This window comes from Chenopodium quinoa, unplaced genomic scaffold (genome assembly GCF_001683475.1).
Source record: "Chenopodium quinoa cultivar QQ74 unplaced genomic scaffold, ASM168347v1, whole genome shotgun sequence".
In the NCBI taxonomy this organism is placed as follows: Eukaryota; Viridiplantae; Streptophyta; class Magnoliopsida; order Caryophyllales; family Amaranthaceae; genus Chenopodium; species Chenopodium quinoa.
In genome coordinates this window covers 426,602-437,060 of record NW_018743212.1, presented here as the reverse complement: position 1 = coordinate 437,060, position 10,459 = coordinate 426,602, and the positions used below count along the sequence as shown (strand labels likewise).

The window sequence follows — 10,459 nt, the reverse complement described above, 5'->3', positions numbered from 1 at the left end:
GACAAGGAGGCATGGAAAGCCACGCATATCAAGGGCGAAGAACAAGAAAGGTAAAATGTATTACATGTATCGTTTTTGCAGGCCAAAAAGAGAAAAAGAACAAGCTTTGAGCAACTTATGGCTAGCGTTTATGATGGAATTAGTCAATCCCCATATTTTACTGCTTAACAAGTAAGAAAGTTGTACACCATCCTCGATATAGTTCTTGTGTTAGTATGATAAAGAGAGCTATACTCTCTTCATGTTTTACTTGTAATCTCGAGTCTATTGGAAATTAGTCTCTTTTATTGCCCGTTATATAAAAATAAATAAATAAATAAATAAAATTGAAATCTCAAAATAACAAAATTACTTATTATTAATATTGTACTTGTAGTTTCCACCTCCGAATAATTATAGTTTTTTGTTTTTAAATGAGGTTACAATCTGAAGAAAGAAAAGGTAGAAAAAATAACTAAGTTGCAACCAAATAAACTAGGGGAAAAAGAACTCAGTGTAGTCCTTTTTTTTTTCATAAAACTAAAAAAAATCAAAGAAAGGTTTGCATTTTTTGTTGTCAATTTTAAAATGGTTGACTTATTTATTTATTTTATCTTTCTTACAATATATATCACATCTTTGAAAAACTAATAAATTACAAAGATAAAAAAAGAACCATTAAAGTCGACGAGGCCATGTGAGCTAAGAAGGCGTTAGATACACACCAATGTGCCCTCAAAAAATGGTCATAGTGAACTTTCCTGCAAATGATTTGCACATGCCACATCCACATGGGAATATGGGATAGCTTAAAGTCTCATCACATGGGAAATATTTCAGTCAAGTTTCTTCAGCAAATTCAAAGACTCGGGACATATTGAAGTCAATGGAAATGAGATGGGAGACCACAACTAGTCAACTAGCAGTCTCTCTTTTTTTTTTTTTTTTTTTGACAGAAGTCAACTAGCAGTCTCAACCAGAAATAATACTTACAGAAATGCATGCTTATCATAGCCACATCTATATAGTCATCAGTCAATTTCTAAATATATGATTCTCTGTTCTAGCACTGACTTCTAGTACTAGATAATTCTCTGGGTTTTTTTAGAAACATACTACTACATGATACAACATACAATATGCAAATACAAAATACAATTGCAATACAGATTACCCTGGATTTTACCAACTGCAAATGAAATATCAGCTGGAACCATAATTGAGCATTTCCCAACGGAAGGGCTGGAAGAGACAGACAACATTAGGCATGCTCTTGAAAAGAAGAGCCACACACACACACACTGCAGCAATACCAACCATGGACAGCATTGCTGGCCTGTACACTAGAGATGCCCTTGATCTACTTCCATAATATACAGACATCTTCTTCTGATCACATAGCTTGCAGCTCTGATTCATAGCAAGCGACGCACTTCTTCCAACCTCAAAGCTCAGAGCCCCATCTTGCCTTGGGGCAACAGATTGTTCTCCTGGAATGTCAACCACCACATGCCCTGAAGTTGAACTCCGGTAAATCTTCCTCTGGACAATGTGTATGTAAGCATAGTGGCCCCGCAGACGAGCATAATCCTCAGGGGTAGCCCCTGTGCTATCGCGAGCATTCTTCCATGCATCAATTCCATTCTGAGCCCAGCCATACCAAGCCAAGCACAAAACCATTTAGTTTAATTAAATAAGCAAAAAAAAACAAAAATGCCTTCAAAAATAATATTTAGAAGCAACTTAACAAGTGACGAGAAGCAATAGAATTCTGTGCATACCTTTCCAGGGTCATCAGTTAGAGCGTCCAATATATCTTCAGAGCCATCTCTGCCAGCTGCAACATGGAGTGGTGTCAAACCAGCAGGTCCCTGGGCATCAGGCCGAAACAAAAACCTTACTTGGCCACCATCATTGGATGATATGAATTCTTCCGATACATTCAGAGGGGCATATCTCAAAAGAAACTCCACCATAGGCCTAGAATTTCTACGTACAGCTCTGTGAAGGATACCCATTTCTGACAATGCAACCTTCAGAGAAGAATGTTCCCCCAACCCCACAGTTCCAGCAAACAAAATGTCCAAAAGTTTCTTAACAACAGCACACCAATCATGGTCCATGGAGAAGTCCATGAGCCATTTAAACCTTCTAAAAGAAAATATGACAGTGTTAGGATCTAGGTCAGCTAATCTAGATTTCAAGTGGCTTCTATGAAGCAGCCAACCCATTTCATTAATGAAATCCATAGCTTGACACCAGGATTCTAGGGTTTTATTAATTTCATATGCTTCTTCATCGGTCTTCTTCAGCTCCAGGACATTCTCCAGAGTCCGAATCTCAGAGCAAACGTCCTTTTCTGCAACTATAAAAGGGAAGAAACTGCTGCTGAGACCATGATCTTCAACCTGGACAGTTAAGGATGCGTTAGATCAAAAAAGCAAGCTTAATGTTCTCATAGGAGTAGTTGAAAATAGAAAGCGCCAAGAAATGTATCAGTATAATTAAAAGATCCATCTAAAGAATACCACAAAGCCATATGATTTACAGGAACAACGAGATAACAGATTTTCTAATATAACAAACATCAATTCCAACTTAGATTGTCATGTCCATTACAAGCCAAAATGATAAAACAGTACGATGGCAAAACACAATCCAATAGAACACCAAGAGCTACTGAACTCTAATATTCTCCAGGAGGTTAATATATCAGGCAACTCCGCCAGTGGGTTTCCCGCTGCCAGTTCCAAGCTTGGATAAAGGAGAAGGGTTAAAGTAGGCCAGTGACAACCAGTGTCAGACTTTGTCACCACTTGACATGAGCCACAATGATTGAGAGTAATTTTAGGATGGGTGACCTCCTAGGAAGTCCTCGTGTTGGATCATATAGCTGACCCCACTTATGGGATTAAGGCGTTCAAGCAAACAAGGTTAATATCAGGCATCGCATCATAGATGGGGCAATGATAAGGCAAGCAGAAGGCAAAATGATGGAGCAACAGTCCAGCATGCATTTGAAGGCACAAGGGACAATATTTATTCTAAACTGCATGGAAAACCAGCCACGTGTGGTACAGATTTTTAAATGACAGGAAGCAATCATAATGACCAAAGTAGCTCAATAAATTGAAGAAAAGCACTGTAAGCTTGTAAAGATACAATCCATGAGACAATAATAATGATCATTTTACACTATTTTGCGGAATTACATTTAGACAAACTCAATTAATAATTGACAGACAGTGAAAAGATAGAAATAGAAATACACTTAGATAACATAAAAACTTATTCTTGAAACAGGTTCACATTTGACAAAGCATATGTCCACATGGCATGGTTGGTATACGACAAAGGAAACTGTAGTAATAAACCTTCAGCTACAGAGCAAATAGTACCTCAATAAACCCTCTTCCAGTTGCTTTTGGAATGATGCAAGACAAATTGGCATGGTCAGTCTCATCATCATCCTCAAGGAAATCGCCAACCTCTGATTCTTGAGATACTTCTTGATCAAGATATTTCCCTTCTAGAGCACAGAGTAATCTGGAAATAAAAAATGGGGTGGATTGAAAACTTTGTGTTTTAGCCCTATTCTGCGATAAGCTGTTGTAGCAAAACCAAAATAGTTCAGCATCATATACCTTGTTGTGGACTGAGAAAGGTTGAAACCTCTAACTTTAAATTGAACCTGTTCATTCATAGACACGGCTATAGGCATGACACTCAAAATTCTACAGCAATTATTATCTTTTAGAGATAACGACGTATCCAAGACAACTTCACCTGAAGATTTAAGCACATGCCAAAAAAAATGTATCATTTAATAACCACATATAAGCATAAACAGGATAGTTCACAAGCTAAATGACAAAAGCAAAGAATAACTAACCATTATGAACAATTGCTATTTGATTCTGCACTCGTACATACACCCATCCCATCCTCCAAAATGTGTCATCAGATATGTCAAAGAGTTGAGTTAAGCGCGATGAAAGGTCAGAGCAGAGCTATACACAGAAAATCAAACAAAAAATAGTTAATGTTGTCAGCCAAGGGAACAATCTGCACTATTTAGGTTTAACAAAAGTCCTACCTCCTCCCACGAGGACTCAGCCAAGCGAAGATAAATTGTTAGAATTATACAGCCAGGTCTGATGTAGCTCTCAATCTCAGTAGGACTATGAGCAAGCCAGTCAAGGATCTACAGAATTCCAAGGTCAGGATAGTAGCATGATCTTTTTACAATGCAGTAACTTATAATAGAATATCAGAATAGGATTCATATTACCTGTCCCCGCAGCATAATCGGAAAGTCATTTGGCTCTTTACCAAATAGCTTGAAAACGATCCGATCAGTACGACTCTGAAAAGTTAATTAAAGGAAATGAGATCTGTGTTTTAATTCCTAAAAAAACTCATTCAAAGGAAAAAAAATGCTTTATTTATCCGAGAAATCAGCTAATAAATAAGTTGGGACACCTAACAATGCCAAAAAAAAAGTTACCATGGGTGTACAAGGCACAATTACTAAATCACTACTATAACTATGCCCAGGCATATCAGCAAGGATACTTTTATATTACATTACTGGGACTCGGGTACTCATGCCCAAGAAGGGTATGTGTCCATGTGTTTTGCCTCGACTTATTTTAAAAAGGAAAAAAAAACGGTGTCAAAATGTCCATAACTATGTCAGAGGATTTGACATGGGTAAATGAGGTGAAATGAAGAGCCTAAGTAATATAAGTTTAATATATCTTAGAAAATAAGACATTCAGATATTGCATAAAGGAGGAGAGTTTGGACCACTTAAAATCCCAAGTGAGGTTTCATCCCATAATCAGTTGGCAACAGGATGAGCAACTCTATAGTTGTATAAGGTGGTTAAATTCTCTCCACTTGTCCAATGAAGAACAAATCACATGTGCACAACACATATATATGGTGCTTAACAAGATAGTGTGCGGAAGGAAATACCAACTACCTGAGCTTCTCCACTAGAGCTAGAAGGTGATTGAGCAGAGGCTGAGTCAGAATTGCCACTAGTCTGTGGTGGACTTGATTGGTGTGAATCCTGCCGTGCCCATGAAGGGAAATCAACAGAGCCAGTTGCAAAATTCTCATTAACAGGCGACCTTTCCAAATCTTCCATTCCATCATCTGAATCTACATATGCATCATTCAGGTCAAAATTGTTCAGCTTCATCCTCCCTTCTGTGGTCTCAGAGTAAGCTGGAGGGCTATCTTTTATAGGGAACAAACTTTTAGGTTCTTCCAAGGATACAGCCTGAATTTCACTGCCCCTACTATTAGCGGGATACAATCCCTTTCTTGGAATCTCTGAATCGGGTAGTTGAACATGTTGGTCAATGACTCTAGGGGTATTTTGTTGATCATTTGAGAGATAAGCTGACATCTTTTCTGAATGCCCATTACCAGTGGCCATACCACCATTTAGCAGCTTTTGTGATTCATGCAGGAGCCCAGATAACCCTTTCCCTGAGTGCAACCCAGAAGGGTTGGCAAGGCTTTTCAAGAGTTGGGCAACAAGATCTTGATCTGTAGTCTGGTTTGCTCTGTTATTACCTGCAACAAATAAAATCTCAGTGGGAAATAAAATGAAGAAAATAGTTGACAAAGAACGCAAGAGCCGAAAGAGACTATCTGAGCCACACAAAAACAACAGTGACAAGAGAAAAGAAAAACTGTATTATCACTTGGACATTTGATACTAGCTCCTAGTGCATATGCACATAATGCAAATGCAGCAAGGTAAAATTGGTGAAATCTGTTCTTATGTTACAAATCACCTAGACACCTAACTTCCTGCTTGAATACATATTAAGATGTACTCTTTATTATAAAAACGTCGAGCCTTTGAACATGCTTCTTAGTACATTAACAAATCACTATGACGTTATTGACGTATTTCCCACAGGCAACAGCAGTAGACGCTCTAAATGGGTATTGTTGATCGTCCCATAAAAGAAAAATGCATTCAAAGTGTATCTTTAGTGTAAGAAAAGGTATCAATATTTGAGGGGTAACCCAAGAACAAATGGATGATTGTGCTCATGGAAGTGCTCAAGTCCATCTAGCAGCATAAATACTGAGAATATGTTAACAATTTACCATAAAAACGAGCCTACAGGAGAGAAATAGAATCAATTCAGGTATTAAATAATCATTGGCAATAAGTGACAGGTGTATTTACCATGCATGTTGGAGAGTATCCTGAGTAAGCTCATCAACAGAACACTATTAGTTTGGTCATCCATGGAATTTCCCTGAACAGCTGTTTCAGGTTGCGTTTTCCGGCGCCGCTTATTATGACCAGCCAAGCGACGTCTACAGCTTCGCTTGCCTTCATCGAATTCTTGTAGAGCATGAAACCTGGCAGAGAAACATTAATGAAATATGTTACAGCAGGAAGGTCGACGACATCACAATCATCTCATATGGTACATTCCTTTGAAGGAATCTAATCTAGTAGTTGTGTTGTGCTAGAATCAGATATGATAGCAAAAGAAGAAATGGCAAAGGAAATTAAAGAGAGGCAGACCTACTACACTGCTGGCAAAAACGCTGCATGACATTGGCAACAAGAGCTTTGGTGGCTTTAGAATGCAGCTCACAGACCTTGTGACGCCTGTGATAGTCCTTAGCCTTGGTGAGATCAGCTTCACAGTCCTCAACCTGGCAAACGGCGCGAGTGGAAGAAGTCGAGGGCAACTTAGTCTTCTTGGCAGTGGAGGTCTCCCAATGGTCCCTTTCCCTGTGAGGAACACCAAGCTTTAAAGTCAAGGGAGCAGCTTCCTCCAAAGAGTCTTGGTCAACAACAAAAACCCTCCTCTTCCTCTCCAAATCCCTCCTTCCAGTTCCATCATCAACATCATCAGAGCACGACGACGAAGTGTTAGAGGAATTGCCGGGAACAGGAACAAGTGGAATGAATTGCTGACCTTGAGAGTTGGAAGGGGTGGCTATAAATAGGTCACCATCCCATTTCCAGTCATTCAAATCCCATTCAATACCCCTCTTTCTCAATTCAGAGAGCCGGTGAGCTTGTTCCATCATGGATCCTATTGTACTGCTCTGTCAATGAATCCTACTGTACTGCTCTGTCAATGAATAATTTCATCAAATAAACACTAAATTCAAATAACTAACAAAGAAAAACAAAGAGAAGGAGCTCAAACCCCAAAAACAGATCGATGAATCAAAGGTGCTGGGGGTTCTTCCCGAAAAGTCCAGAAACAGTACAGCCCAGCATACATAGGCAATAAAGAATAGCTGCCCACATGCCAAATCTGAGCACCACCTTCGTAATCAAAAATCAAACACCCAATTTCAGATAATTTACAAATATTTGAAAACCCAAATAATTAAATTTAAAAAGTGGTACCTGGTGGAGCAGAAGAAACAGGAGCAAAAACGAAGTCGGTGGGCTAAGAAGAAAGAGTAGAGGTTGGAAATGGTTGCTGTAAATAGAAAAGAAGAAGATGTAGAAAAGGGGAGTGGGAGGAGAGAGAAAGTGAGAGATGGGGACGAAAGGTTCGGAAGAGAAAGGTGGGTGATCGATCAATCAAGCAATCTGATGCTTTTTTTTCTTTTCCCTTTTTTTTTTTATGAGTCTACTGCAGTAGGAGCAGGAGTAAATAATTGTACGACTGGTAGTGGTAAATAGTGGTATCTGTTGTCCTGTTGAGGATGGGTTGACAGTTGACACAGTGATTCATACTCCGATTTTAATCAAAGGCATAAAAGTATAAAACTCTCTACTCTCAAATTTACTGGTACGTACCAATTTATTATTTAAATAATATATTTGGTACATTAGGAATGGGGCCAACACGGGAAAATATAATAATCAAAGTAATGGGAAGTGGGCGATGGTGTAATTGGGTCCACTTCCACACTGCGTGTCTCTCGCACCTTACCACTCCCACCTCCTTCCTTTGTCTCCCTTTTATTACTTTTCTATTTCTAATTGCTTCTCTTGTCTTTCCTTTCCATCTCTTGTCTTCTTTTACCACTCTTTATTTTCATTCTTAATGAGGACTAAATACAGTATATCAAAATTTTTCAATTATTTTTTTATTTTGGAAAATTTCACTTTTACAACTACTAAAATACACCATCCTTTGACTTTTACTACCTATTTCGGAGGTTTTTGGAGTCCCTCGGAAGAGTTACAATTCTGGAAATGCGCGCCGACTGTCTGTACCTGCAAAACCACGAAACTCCGGTTGGGTGCAGTTTCGCCTCCGACGATCAAGTTAGTACGTCTCCGGATGTATAACAGTGCGGAAAGTAAATGGATTTTTTCTCTGATTCAGAGAGATTCTGCAATTAATATTACTCGGTGTTTGGTGTTTGTATTTATGAGGATTTTTGAATGTGTAATAAATGAGGAGTTTCCTCTATTTATAGTAGATGAAGATCTGCTCCCTCATTAGGGTTACAATGCCACGTGTCAGCATCCGATTGGATCCCATTAGGCCTTTCAAGGGCTGCCATGTGTCAGCTTGCTATTGGGCCACGTGGCATAGGGTTTTTTACCCTAAACATTTGCCTCTCATAGGTGTGACGTGGCTTGCCATGTGGCACCTGTGACACGTGTCACATTCTGGGAAGGTGACGGTTCGTCTCCTTCCCTCATTTTTTTTTTTTTTGAATTCGAATTTCGAATTTGAATTGGAGGGGGAGGTGACGATTCGCCTTCTGCCCCCTCCTATAAATTGGAGACTCCCTCTTCTCATTTGTTACTTTGCCAATTTTCACAAAAAAATTCTTGAGAGAAAAAAGCTCTGATACCGGCTGCTCTTTCGTGTAACCAGCTTCTTCCTTTCAGACGCATCCGGATACCGGTTGAGTGCTCTTTGGATCCTCACACTAAGGTACCGTTTGACTTTGTCAAATTCCTCTTCTTGATTTCAATAGAACCACAGCCGGTCTTACACTGTCTAGGACACTTTTAAGCAATTTCTTTCATAATTTGCATTCAATAGACCCACAACCGGTCATATACCGTCTGGGGCATCTTCAAAAAATTGTCTTCAAAAATTGCATTCCATAGGCCCACAGCCGGACTTATGCCGTCTGGGGCATCTTTGAGCAGTTTTCTTTAAAAGATACATTTAATAGACCCACAACCGGGCTCATGCTGTCTGGGGCACTTTTGAGCAATTTTCTTTATAACTGCTCTCAATAGACCCACAGTTGGTCTTATACCGTCTGGGGTATCTTCAAGCAGCTTCATAATTTGCGCTCCATAGGCCCACAACCGGTCTTATACCGCATGGGGCATCTTTAAGCAATCTTCCAAAAAATGCATTCTATAGATACCGTCTGGGGTATCTTTAAGTGATTTTCTTCGAAAACGCCTGACTGTTTGTTTTGTGTTTCAGCTTTTGAAACATACACAACCGGACTCTTCCGCCTGTGGCATCTTCAAGCCACATTTTGGAAAAACGGTCAAGCCTTCTGCAAACTTCGGTTGCTCTTCAAAGAGGTACCGCTTGGGGTATCTGCAAGTAACAACTCACAGATCCGTCTGCTAGCAAGCTTTTTACTACTTCAAGGTACCGTCTCTGCCATTCGCAACTTTTTGAGTTTTTTGTATAGGTTGTTAGAGAATAATGGGCTCTCCCAACACACACACGGCACGGCCTAGGGCAGTTGTCAACCGTTCATCGGATACGGCTAAGTCTAAGATTGGGGATGCCGTCTGGGGGTGTTTGGACCACCCTTACTCTTCTACGAATCCGACCGTCTCTGTTCATGTGTAGGACAGAATGGCTCGGACAAGGAAAACGGTTGTTGACCCTGAGTACCAATCAGATGATTCAGCCGGAACTCCGGTTGATGATGCTCCTTTTGACCAACCGTGCGTACCTAGCACGCCCGGAGATGAGATTCTAAAAGAGTCCGGGAGCTCAGGCGGTGAGGAAACCGTCCAGCAATCTGACTCAACTGAGTCTATAATGGAGCCGGATGCCCCTCAAGAGGATGAGGAGGCATATAACTGGCCTTCAGCAAATAACCCAACAGAGGCACACATGAGCGCCCGGAATGTTGTGACCTTAAATGCAACCCTCCCGGCCTTCTTGGAGAAGCGTCCGGTAGGTGCCGGATGGGAGGTAATTGTGCCACTAGTGGATGCTGCCGTCGTCTGGGATGACGACCTAGATCACGCCGATAATTACTTCGGCTGCTATGAGGTGGCATTCAAAGCCGGCCTCTGGTTCCCACTCCACAACACAATCAAAGCCATTCTAAAAGGTTACGACCTTGGTGTCTGGCAGCTCACACTCAACTCTTGGGTGAACATTTTGGGGTACATAGCCGCCTGCGAGATGCAGAACGTGACGCCTAGCTGGGAGGCGTTTGCACACATGCACTATCTGAGCCGTGCCCCAGGCGGCTGGAATGCGTTGTACACATTGACCACGCATCCGGAGTACATGATGACTTT

At 40.5% G+C, this 10,459-nt stretch overlaps 1 protein-coding gene across 2 annotated transcripts; it reads right to left on the bottom strand.

Annotated features, from left to right (window-relative positions):
• Positions 1-828: 828 nt before the first annotated feature.
• On the bottom strand, positions 829-7,797 carry LOC110734212 (squamosa promoter-binding-like protein 1). Of its 2 annotated transcripts, none has more exons than XM_021914269.1 (12): positions 7,388-7,797; positions 7,182-7,303; positions 6,545-7,103; positions 6,197-6,375; positions 4,967-5,568; positions 4,271-4,345; positions 4,076-4,183; positions 3,872-3,989; positions 3,624-3,765; positions 3,378-3,525; positions 1,761-2,387; positions 829-1,623 (listed from the first exon to the last, which is right to left on the bottom strand). In XM_021914269.1, exons 3-12 carry the CDS (start codon positions 7,057-7,059, stop codon positions 1,183-1,185), a joined length of 2,955 nt encoding a protein of 984 aa, XP_021769961.1. In that variant the 5' UTR covers positions 7,060-7,103; positions 7,182-7,303; positions 7,388-7,797; the 3' UTR covers positions 829-1,182. The 2 variants fall into 2 exon arrangements, with proteins under 2 accessions (XP_021769961.1, XP_021769962.1); XM_021914270.1 differs by having other exon boundaries at positions 6,545-7,098.
• Between the last annotated feature and the right edge of the window lie 2,662 nt (positions 7,798-10,459).